Source organism: Medicago sativa, chromosome 6 (assembly GCF_051527215.1).
Source record: "Medicago sativa cultivar Bolivia chromosome 6, Bolivia_mono, whole genome shotgun sequence".
Taxonomy (NCBI): domain Eukaryota; kingdom Viridiplantae; phylum Streptophyta; class Magnoliopsida; order Fabales; family Fabaceae; genus Medicago; species Medicago sativa.
The window spans coordinates 73,764,230-73,780,738 of NC_140754.1; the positions used below are offsets into that span (position 1 = coordinate 73,764,230).

Consider the following 16,509-nt stretch of genomic DNA (forward strand, 5'->3'; position numbering starts at 1 on the left):
TTTATGATAAATAGATTGAATGGCTAAAATTAACAAAATTAATAAGGTCTACCATAGACATTTGGAGTTAAACTTAACAACCGGGATATATTTGGCAAACGGAGGGAAACATGAGGGACTTAAACGTACGTTTTATTAATTGTGGGACCAAATTGAAAACTTGAAATTATTGAGGGGACCAATGGATCAAATAAGCCAAAAAAACAAACAATAACAACAACATATAGTTAACACATATTGTGACACAACAATTAATTTAAGACTAAGATTCTAATCATTCATGCCAGATTATATATTAATGAAACCAAGCAATTAACAATAGCCATTACTGAAGAAAAATGATAAAATGCAAAGAAATCACCTAGTGCATAAAATGGCATGGTAGAATTTAGGTTTACAAAGATATTTATAATATTATAACAATCTCTCTAACAAAGATTTAAAATTTTGAAACAAAATATGAACTTTTAAGTTTTCAAAATGTAAACTTTTGCAAAAAAGATTTCAATAATATACTAAACATGACTGAAATTTTTTTAAGCGACTCATTTTTTTTCGTCAAAAAACAAAAATATGACTGTATTTTTTTTGTTCTTTAAAGTTTACTCACAGAAATATTCTAAAACGGATAAAAAATCGTGATGGAGACAAAAAAAATTGTTTGAATGATGATGATTTAATAACAATAGTCAGAGATTGAAATTAAGCACTTTGAATATATAAACAGTGTGATGCTCTTTGTGTTTATTGATGTGGGATTTTCTTTAGTGCTCGTCGTTTTGTTTTCTTTGGCAAAGTAAAAATAGCGATGGAAACTAAATAGTGACTTTTTATTGCTTGTCCATAGTCATCTTTATAGTGACTTGCATATGTTTTACAGGTTCAGTTTTGAAATACAAACCAAACAGTTATTATTATACAATGGAAATTAAGGGAAAAGGTGCATCTCTATTACTTCTCTATATCTGATCTGATAATGCTAATAATTATTTATTTTTGTTTCTCGGTCTCTCATGACCAGTGCTATACAATTTTTCATGTATAGTTGACATCAAAACAAACGAGCAAAGTAAATGAGATTATGAGAAAAGTACTTTCACACAACCAGTGAAGCATTAAATTAACCAACAGCTTCTTTCTCTCTAGAAAAGTACTTTCTGATTACATTTTAAAGTACTTTCTGATTACACAACCAGTGTTTTAAATGCTTATTGTTTTCTCAGATTCTCAGAGTTACCTCATTAAAATCGATCTTCATTTGAAACATCAACTGAAAGACTCAAAAGTAATTCGCAGAATGGAAAGTAGGTAATGAGGAAACAAGGACCCTTTCACGCAAGATAGTTCATTGCTCTATGCATAAACTAGGACTTCTAGATTTAGAATTGGCTTGTGCCCTATTGGACATTAAAAAGCCTAATGTCTTCTTTTCTAATTCACGTTCCACTTCTAAACCCTTCTTCTTCATCAAAAAATCGAGAACCCAATGTTTTATCAACCACGTTCTTCAAATGTAACGACCGAATTGTAATCTATTTTAACTTTGATGAATTCTAAAATTGTTATTTTTTTGGTTCTCTCAATGTAAATCAATTGGAACGATGGCAGGGAGCGTGATTGAATGAGAATGAGTGAAAACCCTTAATGTGAATGAGAATAGTCAAAGGTTCTCTCAATCGTCAAGGTCACGTGCCAGTATTTTTAATTTACGTTTTTATTTTTTCATTTAATTGATGGGCTGAGTATTCTTTTTCCTATTACAAACTATTCTGTTTATTGTAAAAATAACAAAATACATATTTGATATATAAGTCACTTAAGTAAGTGTCCACATATGTGCTCACTTAGTCAAGATTTAGGGGCCCTCACTTTTGCAGCATGAGCTAAAGTTGAGATACACAAAAGGTAAACTTTAAAAGTTGGGGGGCAAAATTGTCAATTTCGTGATCAAAATCTAATTCACCCTTGAAGAAATGATCAAAATCTAATTCACCCTTGAAGAAATGTAAAAATAACAAAATACATATTTGATATATAAGTCACTTAAGTAAGTGTCCACATATGTGCTCACTTAGTCAAGATTTAGGGGCCCTCACTTTTGCAGCATGAGCTAAAGTTGAGATACACAAAAGGTAAACTTTAAAAGTTGGGGGGCAAAATTGTCAATTTCGTGATCAAAATCTAATTCACCCTTGAAGAAATGATCAAAATCTAATTCACCCTTGAAGAAAATAAAGGGTAAATACAGACTTTGGTCCCTTAACTTATTTTTGCGTTTCATTTTGGTCCCTTAACTTTAAAATGTATCAAATTGGTCCCATAAGTATCATCCCGTTTACAATAGTGGTCCCTTCCGTTAGTTGTTTTCAAAAAACGTTAACTTTGGCCAGGTAAGCTTCCATGTGGGCCTATCAGTAGATAACATGGCAGATTACATGTATGAGTGATTGGTGGAAACTAGGGCTCTTGTTCAACAGTGTTCCTTCTTCCTCTTCTTCCACCAATCTCTTCTCCATCGTTTTCCTCTTCTTCTCCATCGTTTTCCTCCTTTCTCTTCTTCCACCATTATTTTTCTTCTTCAATCTCCATAAAACCATCCAGAATTTCGAATCACACAACCCTTTCTCCTGAAATGTCGAACCAGACAACAAAATCTCCATGGGCTCACGAGAATTCGTATGCATCTGGATCTGTTGGGTCAAGTTTGAGAAGAAGGTCAACACCAAATTGTAGGTGTGGAGAAACAGTTGTAATTCGAACTGTAACTGACGCATTGAATCCTAATTGTGGTAAGAAATTCTGGGGTTGTAGAAACTATAGGAATTCGAGTGACAAAGGATGCAGTTATTTTAAGTTAGTTGATGAAGATGATGTTATGGATGAAAGGGATTTGAAGATTGAAAAACAGAAAATGAAGATCGAAAAACAGAAGAAAAAGAAAAACAAGTTGAAGATTGATTTATCAAGAACAAGGAAATGGTTGATAATGGCTTTAATTTTTGGATTTGTATGCTTTGGGATTGTGTTGGTCTTAGGAACAATGTTAGTTTGCAAAACCACATCCATGATGAGTGGAAATTATTTGAAATAGGGACACAGTTGTATGTTGGTTTTGTTATGAATTAATGAATGTTTAGGTTGATTAAGAATGAATGTAATGTGTTGATGAATGAATGTAATGTGAAGTGTTTGATGAATGAATGAATGCAATAGTTTTAATGAATTGTGTTTTATTGATGTTTTGTGTTCTGTTTAAGCATAAAATGTTGACAGGAACCTTTTTGAGCTTGAATAGTATGACATGAATTGGTATTAAAAAGTTGAATTGAAACTGGAACTTATAAAAGGTCTATAACAGAAACTGTGTTCTGCTACATTTATGTTGAATTGAAACTGGAACTTAGAAAAGGGCTATAACAGAAACTGTATTATAGGCTGCTATAAGGCATAAAAAAGTGCTTAATTGCACATAATTCCATATATTAATAAGTGCATTACAGCAAAGCAGTAGCAATGTCACAGCACTAAGTGCTTAACAGTTAAAAAGTGCTTAATGAGCTACTTAATATCAGTTAACCTAAAAGACAGTCAAAAGAACTTGATGGCACTAATTACATTCAAAAAGACAGTCAAAAGTGCTTGATGGCACTAATTACATTCAAAAAGACTGTCAAAAGTGCTTGATGGCACTAATTACATTCAAAAAGTCATTCAGCATGCTTAATTTCTAAGGCTGAGATGCAGAACCTGCCCCTGCCTTCTTTGACAACCTCTTGCCTTTCTTTTGTGATTGTGTTGGTTGAGTTGCAGCAACTTGGTCCACATTCTTTCTCTTCCTAGGTGATCTCATTTTTTTTTTTTATTTGGTGGCTGAGATGGTTGTGCCTGAGATGGTTGTGTCTGTGGCTGAGAAGCTTGTGGCTGTGGCTGAGAAGGTTGTGTCTGACCTGGTTGTGATTGGTTCACATTCTTTCTCTTCCTTGGTGATCTCATTTTCTTCTGAAGTTGTGTTTGACCTGTCTGTGGCTGAGAATCTTGTGTCTGTGACTGAGAAGCCTGTGCTGCTTGTGTCTGAGTAGTAGCTTGAGTCTGAGATTGGACCTGTGCTGCTTGTGTCTGAGTAGTAGCTTGAGTCTCTGATGCAGGTGGTGGTGGTGGTGGTGGTAGTGTGCATGTGCTTTTGTTGTGTCCAGTTTGCTTGCACCTACTACACTTAATTCCATAACTGGCTCTCTTCATCTGTTTGTCATCTCTCATCAGCTCACTTGCATCTAATCTCCTCTTCTTTTTAGGTCTACCTGGTTGTGTTTTCACAAGTGGTGGTTGAAGATCTGTGCTTGTTGTGGTCTCCCATAGATCTTGGCCATTTATTGGATAAATAATGTTTGAGTAACATTCTGCATATTGCTCTTTCTTGAATATAGATGGCACATAGTCAGCTATCTTGTAATTTTTGTATTTGATGCAAGCAATGGCATGACAGCATGGCAGTCCTGTCAACAACCACTTCCTGCAATCACACACTTTGTTCAACAAGTTTACAGCAAACTTGTCTCCAGTATTTGACATATGTGTAACTTGGAAATCATAATCTCCACCTTGCCTACATTAAGGTTAACATCATATTAACACCATATTTCACCAGATGAATGTAAATAAAAGTGATGTATTAAGTAACTCATACCTTACTACCCAATTATTAGTATAAGAAGATTCCTTTTCAAGTTTTTTCTTGATATTTGGCAGCACTTCACCATCAGCATACTTAGCAATTTTCTCCCTATTGAGCTGCCACCTTTCCATCACATACACTCTGATATCCTCCAACATAGAAACCACAGGCTTGGACCTTGGAACAACAATAACAGCATTGAATGCTTCTGATATGTTATTCACTAGTGTGTCACACTTTGAATCACCTTTGAACATTGCTCTAGTCCAATGCCTTGGTTCAATCTCACACAGGTAGTTAAAAGCTTCCACACTTATGTCCTTAATTGCCTCCATCTCCCTCTCAAATGCATTTCTGTATGTTGCCTTTGCTGCCCTCCACATCAATTGTTTCAACTTTTTCCCAGGGAATCTCTTCCTAAAGTTGTTGTAGAGGTGTCTGACACAAAACCTCTGCTCAACTTCAGGAAGCAAAGCATCAATTGCTGGCAAAAGTCCCTGTTAAACAAAATACAACAATTACAATTAATATATGCAACTAATAACTAAGTATTTGAATATATTCAATAAAAGTCAGTAGTTAACTTTACCTTTTGCTGATCACTTATTATAGTGTATGTTTTGCAAAGTCTGGTGCCACCAAGATCAGCTATGAGAAGCTCCAGAAACCATGTCCATGAATCTTTATTCTCTCCTTCAACAACAGCATAAGCAATTGGAAGTATTTGGTCATTGGGATCCATTCCAATTGTAGCCAATAGCATTCCACCATAAGGGGTCTTAAGGAAACACCCATCAAGGCCAATTATAGGTCTGCACTTGAAGAAACTATCCCTACACCCCTTAAAACACACATACATTCTCTGAAAGTGAGGACAAACTATGGCATCAGGAGATTCTAAGTCAGCCTCAGAACCTATATAAGGGGTACTAGTAATGGTTACTGATGATTCTGGATTGGACCTAATTAATTCTTTACCATAGTCATGTAACCTTCTATATTGATCTCTAAAGCTACCTTCAACAAATTCAACTGCATAGTTCTTTGCCCTATAAGCCTTGCATCTGTTGACACTCATTCCCCACCTCTGTTGAGCCCTCTGCATAATTGTACTTATACTTATGTCCCTATTCTCTCTAACCCTTGTGTGTAGTTTAGATCCTAACCATTTAGAGTTCATCATCTTTACTTTCCACTCTGGTGCACATGTATGCTCCCCTTCAATTTTCCTCAACTGCCACGTTTCCTCACCTTCAATCCTACCACAAAACATTTTCCATTCACAACCATCACCTTTGCAAACTACCCTCATTCTCTTTAAGTCATTTTTTTTAAACTTCAAATCCCTAGCATTCTCTACAGCAAAAGTTCTAACAGCATGCTGAAAATCAACCTTTGACATAAATAAAGTTCCCACCTCCCATTCATATTTTTTCATACTATCTGGCATCTTAAAAACTGGAAATTTTGGGTTCCCTACACCATCTTCATCACTGTCAGACCCACTCACTAGCTCATCAGAGTTGTATTCTTCAACATCACTTAATCCCTTGTCCCCCACAACACTTGATTGGCCTACTTCTCCTTCATTGTTAGCAGATCTCCTAAGTTGTTTAATTATGTCATCTTCAAAGACAGGCTCTTCACTTGTTTTCTTCTTCTTAGGCCTTCCTCTTCCTCTTCCTGTCCTCTCCTTACAACCTCCCTTCTTCTTTTTCCCCTTCTTAGCAGTTCCAGATCCCTCACCTTGCACAAATTCACCTTGCACATTTGCATCATTCACATCTCCCCTACCATTCACAGTTTCAGCATTCACAGTTTGTTCATTAAATAAAGACTCCTTATTTAAGGAAGTAGTTGCTCCATTAACTTCATTCCCACCATCACTGTCTAAATTTCCACCTATATCCAACTCAACTTCCTCACCATCAAAATGTATGTCCAGGGCACTATCCTCACCCTCACTTTCAAGAATTTCATTACCCTCTTCATTACCTAGCCCAGCCTCATTCACACCTTTATTCAACTCAGGCCCCTTCTCACCTTCATTCACTTGAGGTCCCTTATCAGCTTCATTCAGTTCAGGCCCCATCTCATTTTCATTCACTTCAGGCCCCTTCTGTGCTTCATTCAATACAGGTCCATTCTCCCCTTCATTCAATCCAGCCCCACTCTCATGCTCACCAAACAAATCAGTCTCATCCATCATTGGGCCTAAGTTATTTAAGTCCAACTCAGGCCCAGTTTCATTCACATCACAGTTGGGACCATTTACACCACTATCAGCATTTTTATCTTTAGGTGTGGGACCTACACTAGTGGGAATCTCTTCATTTGTTTCATTAACAGGTGGGACTTGTGGGGCAGGTTGGGCCATACAAGGATATTCTATCAATGGGTCAAGGGCTACTATATCAGGTTGTGACATAGGGTGGACAGCATACAAATGAACCTTACCATATTGATATGCAATACTCTGCATCCTTCTACAACCAGCATCACTATTCAAGGGAACCATCCCATCTTCTAAACTAGGATCAAAATACCACAGAGATTTAAGACTAACATAACCTATTCTTTTTAAGGTTGTTAACAAAGCAAAGTAGGAGAAAAAATCTGGGTCACAGTCTAATGTTTCTTCTGGTCCTACATACTCAGGGTCCATAAAGCTACTAAATTCCCCAGCATGATGTACCACACACTCAAATATCTGGTCCATCTGTTTGTTACCATTAATAACAGAAAGGGAAAAAAACCTAATCAATTTTATGCACAATATTCGAAAAAGGCAGGACCACTAAATACACAACACTACAAAACCCTAACTTAACATATACATTTTCACCACAACAGACAAAAATCGACTTTTCATAAGGCATAAACAATACATAAACCAAATCCATGCATACAGAACTTAACAACTTCATTGACATTTTTGAAAACCCTAAACAAATTTTCACAACACAAATCACGCAAATAAACATGTTTTAACTTGAGATTCGCAAAGAAGAATATGAAATTAGCCTTAATCAGTTAAAAATTCATTGAAATTTCAAAACCCTAGACATTTTTGAAACCCTATTCAGGCTTTTTTTTTCGAAACCCATGAGATTCGCGAAGAAGATGATGAAACTAACCTGGAATTTCGCTTTGCTTCCCGAATCTTCTTCGTTTCAAGCTTTTTCTTCTTCGTTTTGCAGATTTCTTCAACTTCTCTCTCTGGTTTTTCTTTCTCCTTCTCTCTCTACGTTTTCTTCATTCTCTCTCTAACCTCCAAGAATTGTAACGTTTTGCCCACGTGGAAGCTTACCTGGCCAAAGTTAACGTTTTTTGAAAAAAAACTAACGGAAGGGACCACTAGTGTAAACGGGATGATACTTATGGGACCAATTTGATACATTTTAAAGTTAAGGGACCAAAATGAAACGCAAAAATAAGTTAAGGGACCAAAGTCTGTATTTACCCGAAAATAAATAAGTGAAATATCCTCTATAAATACAATCAATAACAACTCATTCATAGAACATAATTCTCAAACTCAAAATAAGTTGGAACATTGGAGTATATAAATACTATCATACCATTTATTTCACTTGAGGTGGGACTAATTTTAGTACCCCAATTTTTCTTCTCTAAGTTTCAGTCGAGATAAAACTTGGAAGAATAACAGCTCAGAATTTCAAAGTAAGCAAGTATTTATCCATTGACTCGTAGAAGTTGAACTTAGTTTATGCCAATTTTATAATAAACTGCTTCTTATAGTTACAAAAATATATTCTTTCAAAAAAGAATGCTATGCAAAAAATATATTTAAATATAAAAGATACATATTTTTATGTTTCCATAAAAGTATCTCCAGACACAATGATCATATAGGACATGGTTTGAATTGTAGAATTCAATTGGTCAACTCATCCCTGAAAGTTTATCTCTTAACTCATCCGTGAACAGTTTAATCAAACCACACCAAATTCAATCAGTTTTGAGTGAAAGATTTATATATTGACTAGAACAAATACCAAATTTGAGACTAGTTTTATACCTACATCAGTTCAAGTGTTCAACCATCATCAAAATAATTAATCTAATTTTTCATTAGACATCATATATATCCACCTCAAACCCACGAAAATATCATTAAACTTAGTGGTTTATACGCCAAGAAACACATTGGGTCAATATTGCTCATATCCTTTTTCACTACTTTTTAATTTCAGGTTCCCTTTTTGTTTTGAATAAGTAGCTAAGGATAACTTTTTTCTGACAAAAGGATAGTATGTTTAATTATACGTGCATTTAATTGTGTGATTAATATTGGAGATACATAATTAATGATATGTCTGGTCGCTGTGATTTTTGAGGTTTATAATGTGATCCACAATCTGTTGTTACATGACTCTGTCATTGTACTCACTCCGGTCATATTTATAAGCAAAAAAAACTACTTTTTAGGTACATTGAATAATTAATGTATCTGACCTATAAATGTGACCAGATACATTAATTATTCAATGTACCTAAAAAAGTAATTTTTTGCTTATAAATGTGAACGGAAGGAGTACGTAGTTTGAAGTTGCCAAAGTTGTATAATTTGAATTTTGATTTAGAAGTTGTAGCAATTGAAAAGAATTTGTGTCGATACTACGAATTCCACTAGTTATCAAACGCAATTGAAATAAAAATATTTGATTCGTGTTCTTTTAACAAACTCTGCTTTTATTATGGAGTATGATCACATATATGCTCCTATAACTTATATTGTAAATTGCATTTAAGGTTACATTGTTTAATTTTCTTCTAAAAGATGATTTAGTATTGTTGTGAATTCGAAAAAAAAATCACACCAATAAAATACTTGATGTGTGGAGCAAGTAATAATCAAGCAACCAAACAAAGTATATGAAAGTTATAAACACAAGCAAAAGTAGAAAATAACGAGAGAAAAAAAAGATAGAACACACAAAATTTGTTTACCTAGTACGGTCATATTATGACATAGTCTGGAGGAGTGAGCAACTTTACAAAAGAGATATCAATGGGTTCCAATAATAAGTCTCCCTTCTATTTCTACCTAAAGTCCCAATCTCTTCCCGTGACCAACAGACTCAATCCTAATAGTGTTTCCCAAGGTGAATCAACCCAACCATATTGTTTGTTGCCAAGAGCAAACTTTATACAAACCCTAGTTTGTTGTTTGTTTCTAAACCCTTGTTTTCAGCCCCAATTTTGCTCTTCGGCCATCAATTTTTCACGTACCAACAGGCTGAAAAACCACAGCAGAATTCGGGCCCCAGACAGCACCATTCGAGCCCCGATTTTGACAAATTCAAAACTCCAATTTTGAGTCACTTTCACAAAATCTTATGCTGCAAGGAATTCTGCTGTCAACTATGTGATCATTTAGTTCTTTATGATATGAAGCAACAAACTTCAATTGATCAAGGTGAGGAAAACTGTGAATATATCGCTGCAATTCCTCGCTCTTTCTGTTTGTGCATATGGGTATTTGTTCTCAGCAGCCCTTGCCAAAAGTATAACAACGTAAGTGGTGAATCAACTTCATTCATTTGGGTAGGCACTATGAGCTCCTTCTGTTCTCTACAATGCTCGACTTTCAACATTCTCATAATTGTTATCACTTTAGTACATGCATCAAATGTGTATTATTCGTGATATACTGATATTTCTTAGGAATTTTTGTCATTGTAATATATTTCTTTTAACCCAAGACCTCTAACTCCTTATCTATTAAGGTAACTAAGCTGTGTGACTTGGGACCTTATTACGGTGTAATTATGTCCAGTGGACCAAGGAGGGTACCTTTGCCAAGTTTAGGTACCTTATTATCTTACCTATCATTAATTGCTTATCAATCCGTGTATTTGATAATTGAAAATAAGAGAATTTTTTCCTTTGTTGTTCAGATTTGGGATGATACTCAATGCAAGGACACAAAAATGTGAGGGCATCAACAAGAACTTATGTTTTGGCATATAATTCTTGCATTTTAGCTTCAATGAGCAGAGATAGAAACATATTTCAGTATGACATATTTCAGTAATTCGAAATAGCTTCAATGAGCAGAGATAAAACATAGTCAATGCATAACTATATGCTGGGAAACTAGATTTTTAAATTTTTAACTTTCATAAAACATGGTCAATGCATAACTATATGCTGGGAAGCTAGATTTTGAAATTTATAACTTTCAAATACTAAATTTTCAAAATAGGAAAAAATACATTCATTGTAGAATCAAAATTTTCCTCAACAATGATAAATGGACACATCTAAATTTCGTACACTTATTTAACACCTCATTCTTGCTAGATTAATTTTTGGAACACCTAGTATATGCATAACTATATGTTGGGAAACTAGATTTTGAAATTTTTCTCTTTCAAATACTAAATTTTCAAAATAGAAAAAAATACATTCATTGTATAATCAAAATTTTCCTCAACAATGATAAATGGAAAAATCTAAATTTCATATATTTATTCAGCACCTAATTCTTGAAGAAAGTTTAATTCAATTTAGTCAATATAATAAGATTATTTGTAGTGCAAATAATATAGTGACCCATTACATTTAAAATCACAACCTATCTGATCCATTACATTTAAATCACAACCTATTTGTAGTGCAAATAAGACATTCGTTAATACTAACACTAACAATACCAATACAGGATTTTAAACAGTATGATATTACTCTTTTTTGTCGACGTGGGACTCTTTCTAATGCAAATTTTCTATCTTTTTATTTTCTTCTTCTTAACCATAAAAAATTGATATCACCAAAAAAAACAAAAAAAATTGATTTGTTAAAAAACAAAAACATATTTAACCCAAAAACATTAAGAAGAAAGATTGTGTGGATTCTTAACAATATTTATACACACAACCTTGCAATCAATGTGGAATTTAAAGGCACCTTGTGGAATTTAAACAGTATGATAGTACTCTTTACCGTCGATATGGGACTCATTCTAGTGCAAATTTTCATTATATTAGTCTGGGTGATTATGAGAGTTTAAGATACGAAGGTTTTCTAAAACTATAGCACTTTTCTTTGTAAAACTATAGAATCTCTATCCCCATTCACAAAGGCAACCAGCTAGATTGTACAACTCTAGTTGTGAGGTAATGAATTACTATGTGACTATTCAAATACTTTGTAGTCCCTACTGATTTGTGTCAATTTTGTTTTTAACAGCCAGCAGTGGCGGATCTTGAATAATTTTATATGGGGAGCCAAATATTCATAACATATATATGTATAAGTGTTTTCATGAGTAAATACAAATTGTTATCTGGTGAGGATGGTTGTTGTGCTTATTTACTGCCTGAGGGACAATGGTTTGAATCCCTGCATACACTTCCCTGATACACTTCCCTGCATACACTTTTTACACTTCCCTGCATACATTTTTTTCCCTGATACACTTCCCTGCATACACTTTTTTTTGAATAAAAATAAAAATGTGTTATAAAAATAGAAAAAAGGAGCCAGGAAGACTCGAACGAACTCATGGCCTCAAGTTTCAAATGACATTGCATTTCCACCACAACACAGGCGAAACTTATGCAATATTATGCATAATATAGTATTTATTAGATATCTGGGGGGAGCCATGGCTACCATGGGCTCCCACCAAGATCCGCCACTGACAGCCAGTTTCATTCAAAGAAACCCAATACACTCAAGACAAGTCGGATAAGGGACATAAAATACAAAACCTCTGTGTAACAAAGTAGGAGCACCAATAGGCACAAAAAAGGCATTCTTTATCGATTAAATGTAACCGTTCCTTTCCACATAACACAACCCTTCTTGTCAAAAAAAAAAACATAACACAACCTTATCACCCCAAATCATCTATATATACATTCTCTTGGATTCCAGCAAAATTCGTAAAATAATCACAGAGCAGCCTTTAACCTACTTTTGCTATTGAAAGACGATCATTTTTCGCTTTTCTAATAAACCAAATTGAAGCATGCCAAATTAACTAATCACCGTGAGTCTGTGACGAAGCTTCTTAAAACTTACCTTATTTGTCCAACAATTAAGATGTTCAAACAAATTCGGTGGAGTTATAAAATTAAATTGCAACGAATTCAATAGCTTAAACTAAACTATTGCAATCATCTCACAATACATAAAAGAGAGATGTGTCTTTGTTTCGTCTACATGTCCACAAAAGATTGTTAGAACAAAATGAGTTTTAAACCATGCCTCGTTTTAATGATAACAAGGTATTAAAAGTTCAATTGTGCAGGACATTAGACTAAAATTTATTATGTCTTAATCAAAGTATTAGTTATAAAAGAATAAATTGAAGAGCAAGTATTTTCATGAGAAGGTATGTTGCAAGTTAGAATCTGAAGGAGTCAGACTCTGAAGATCTTTCAGACTCTGAAGGTTAGGATCTGAACAAGTTTAAGGACAAAGGAGCTGAAGCGTTGAAGATCAAGTCTGAATTAGTCTAAAGATCAAGCACAATGGTTCTAAAGATGTCATTGAATGTCATTTTTAGTGAAGGTACAAAGAAGAACAAAATGTACGACCACTACCTCTCCAACATTCCCATATGCAATTGTACGAAGCTACAACTGTGCCTTTTGGAAAAGAACAGTAAATTCCTCATAGAGGAAAGGAGTCAAATTCATTCATTCATAGGACATTAACCAAATCAAGTAGCAAATCAATGAATATGGATCAAGCCTCTCAAACGACTCTATGATGCGTTGACACTCTTTCAACGTCTCTTTATCAATATAAATAATTGAAGACTTAAAGATTAAGTGTCAAGACTCTACAATTTTACAAGTGCTAAAATCCTGTCAAATACTTTTCATATCAAACACTTAGAATTTCTTACAAACTTTCATATCTTAGAAATTCTTGAGTCTAGAGTCTGAACTGCTTTGTATTTGTAAACACCTCTGATTGTATATTAAGCGTTCAACCAAACAATTTTTTTGTAATCTTTGTTTGTTAGAAGTCTCTTGCTTGTGTGCTTGAGAAATTGTAATCTTGTGTGATTATAGTAAAAAATCTCTTGTAAGTGACAAAGGGACTGGACTACTTCCGGATTGTGGAAGTAACCAGAATAAATTGCTTAGCTTCTCTCTCTCTCTCTCTCTCTCTCTCTCTCTCTCTCTATCTCTCTGTGTGTGTGTATATATATATATATATATATATATATATATATCTTTTATATTAGCTGCACTTAACTCTGAACATTGGTTCAAGTTTTGAACTCTATCAGAAGCTGAACATTAAACTTAGTTAAACCAAGAAATAGCTAAAATAATTCAACCCCCTTCTTGTGTTTTTCTCACCTTCAAATATAATTTTTTTCGAGCTCTCCGCCTCCAATAGGTGAAACTTTGCAATATTCGACATTGTAGGGATACACTCAAGAAGCAAACTCCAAGAGAAAGCCAACACTTTCAGGCAGCCTTAATCTTTTAAAGATAGAGAAACACCACCTCCTCCTACGAACTCAAAACGGAAAGGCCTAGGCCCTCTGGCTAAAGGGAGGCCACCAAAACGGAGGAGGAGAGGGTTATGATCGGAGTGTTGTTATTTTGGGTCCCTTTAAACATGTGGTCATGGGTTTGTTTCGTGGCCCATGCGTATGAGAGAGAAAAATCGATTGAAATAGAAGAAAGTGGTTGAAATATATATATATATATATATATATATATATATATATATATATATATATATATATATTTATATATATAATTGGTGTTTGGCAAACCTGAAGAAGGAAAAATGTTAGATGAAAATAAGGTTTAGTGTAAAAATAATAAAAGTACATATATGATGTATAAGTCACTTAAGTAGGTGTCTACGTATGCGCTGACGTAGTCAAGATCAAGGGTCCCTGACTTTTGCAGCATGAGCTTAAGTTGAGAAGGAAAAAAAGGTAAATTGTAAAAGTTAGGGGGGTAAAATCGTCAATTTTGAGATCAAAACCTAAGTTCACCCAAAAAAAAAGGAAGAGTTGTGGGTACTATAAATAAGGAAGAAAAAAAAAAAAGGAAGAGTTGTGGGTACTATAAATAAGATATCAAGTCATTCATAGTACACCATTCTCTAATTCAAATTATGTTGTAACATTGAATTATATAAATACTATCATATTATTTATTTTACTCAAGGTGGGACTATTTTTAATGCCCCATTTTTTGCTTCTCTAAGTTTTAGTCGAGATGAAACTTAAAAGAATAAATTAATAACAACTCATAATCTTATACTGTGACCAAGCATCTATCCATTGCCTCTTAGAAGATGAACTCTTAGTTTATGCCAATTTTATGGAACACGTATCATTAATCATTAATTATAGTTACGGAAAGATATTCTTTCAATAAAGAAAGTTACGGAAAAATATATTTGAATATAAAAGCTACATATTTTTGTTTCCATAAAAGTATCTCAGACACAATGATCATATAGGACATGGTTTGAATTGTAGAATTCAATTAGTCATCCCTGTAAGTTTATCTCTTAACTTCTTGCATTAGTTCATCTCTTAACTCCATATGAGCATTTACATTTTGAACAGTTTAATCAAACAACACCAAATTCAATCAGTTTGAGTGAAAGATTCATATATTGACTAGAACCAAAATCAAATTTGAGACTGGTTTTATACTTCCACGGCTACACCGGTTCAACCATCATCAAAATGATTAATCTAATTTTTCATTAGATAGCATATCCATCTCAAACCCACGAAAATATCATTGAACTCTTTAGTGGTTTATGCCTAGAAACACATTGGTTCAATATTGCTCATATCTTTTTTCACTACTTTTTCATTTCAGGTACCCTTTTCTTTTATATGACTAGCTAAGGATAGATTTTTATTTTCTGATAATATTTAAGATACATACTTCATAATATACAATGTAACCTTGTGTCATTGCACCAGTTCAGTTCTAATCGTATGAATGTGGCTTCATCGTAAACCTGACATAAAAAACTTCAGAAACTTAATGATGCAGGGGCATACAATGCTGAAATAAAAAACTTCAGAAAACTAGCGTTGGATAGCGGCACTGTGAGCGGTGAGTTCGGTGGAACGAGTGAGTATGGGCTCAACCATTCTATCTCAAGCAATGATCACTCTTATGCTGAATACAGTAGGTGGGCTAGAACTGAAAGTTGAATAAACACTCCCTGAGCAGCAAGCCTGATCTGATCAGCTTCAACTTCATTTATGCGGGCGTCAGGAGCTCATTCTATTCCGAGTTCGATTCAATTCAAAGCTTTGTTATCCATCTCTACAATGCTTGACATTTAGCGTTCTCATAATTGTTGTACATGCCTTCAATGTGTATTATTTGTGCTATTTCTTTGTCGAAGTACAACTAGAACTATGAATTTCTGTCATCATACGATACTTCTTAAAATTGTACGTTTTAAAGGAATATGAATGAGTTTAAATAGATTAAAGATTGTACTCCAATATCTATTATTATTATTTTGACACAATCTTTTATTATCATCGACAGATTATAAGTGCAAATGGTATTAATTTCCTTCATCTAGTGGATGTGACATTACATTGTCAGGTTCGTATGATCGTAGCTTTGAATTAAACATGTTTATGATTTTTAATTATTTTAGACGTGTTATTTATTGTTTTCAGGTGACTATAATGTGTAACTCCTGGCCTTATAATCGTGTGTATTCTGTCCAGTGGACCAAGGAGGGTACTTTTTCGAACTCGACAACCTTGTTTTCCTTCACCCTCGTCTGTTCAATTATTTTCTCTCTTTTTTCACAACAAACTTTTCTGGTTGATCAACTGT

General features: G+C 34.1%; 2 protein-coding genes across 2 annotated transcripts; both read right to left on the reverse strand.

The window, feature by feature from the left end:
* Nucleotides 1–3,739: 3,739 nt before the first annotated feature.
* LOC146916772 (uncharacterized) lies at nucleotides 3,740–6,234 on the reverse strand. Its single transcript, XM_085717098.1, has 3 exons — nucleotides 5,262–6,234; nucleotides 4,685–5,169; nucleotides 3,740–4,603 (listed from the first exon to the last, which is right to left on the reverse strand). Exons 1-3 carry the CDS (start codon nucleotides 6,120–6,122, stop codon nucleotides 3,847–3,849), a joined length of 2,103 nt encoding a protein of 700 aa, XP_085573224.1. The 5' UTR covers nucleotides 6,123–6,234; the 3' UTR covers nucleotides 3,740–3,846.
* Nucleotides 6,124–7,347, reverse strand: LOC146916773 (uncharacterized). Its single transcript, XM_085721730.1, has 2 exons — nucleotides 6,175–7,347; nucleotides 6,124–6,130 (listed from the first exon to the last, which is right to left on the reverse strand). The coding sequence occupies exons 1-2, from the start codon at nucleotides 7,335–7,337 to the stop codon at nucleotides 6,124–6,126; spliced, it is 1,170 nt and encodes a 389-aa protein (XP_085577856.1). The 5' UTR covers nucleotides 7,338–7,347.
* Between the last annotated feature and the right edge of the window lie 9,162 nt (nucleotides 7,348–16,509).

Excerpts from the sequence above, each read along its gene's own strand:
- LOC146916772 (XM_085717098.1), bottom strand. The coding sequence starts at position 6,122 with ATGCCAGATAGTATGAAAAAATATGAATGGGAGGTGGGAACTTTATTT. Across the intron at positions 5,170-5,261 it reads TAATAAGTGATCAGCAAAAG|GGACTTTTGCCAGCAATTGA; the intron begins GTAAAGTTAACT and ends TTTGTTTAACAG. Across the intron at positions 4,604-4,684 it reads ACTAATAATTGGGTAGTAAG|GCAAGGTGGAGATTATGATT; the intron begins GTATGAGTTACT and ends ACCTTAATGTAG.
- LOC146916773 (XM_085721730.1), bottom strand. The coding sequence starts at position 7,337 with ATGGACCCTGAGTATGTAGGACCAGAAGAAACATTAGACTGTGACCCA.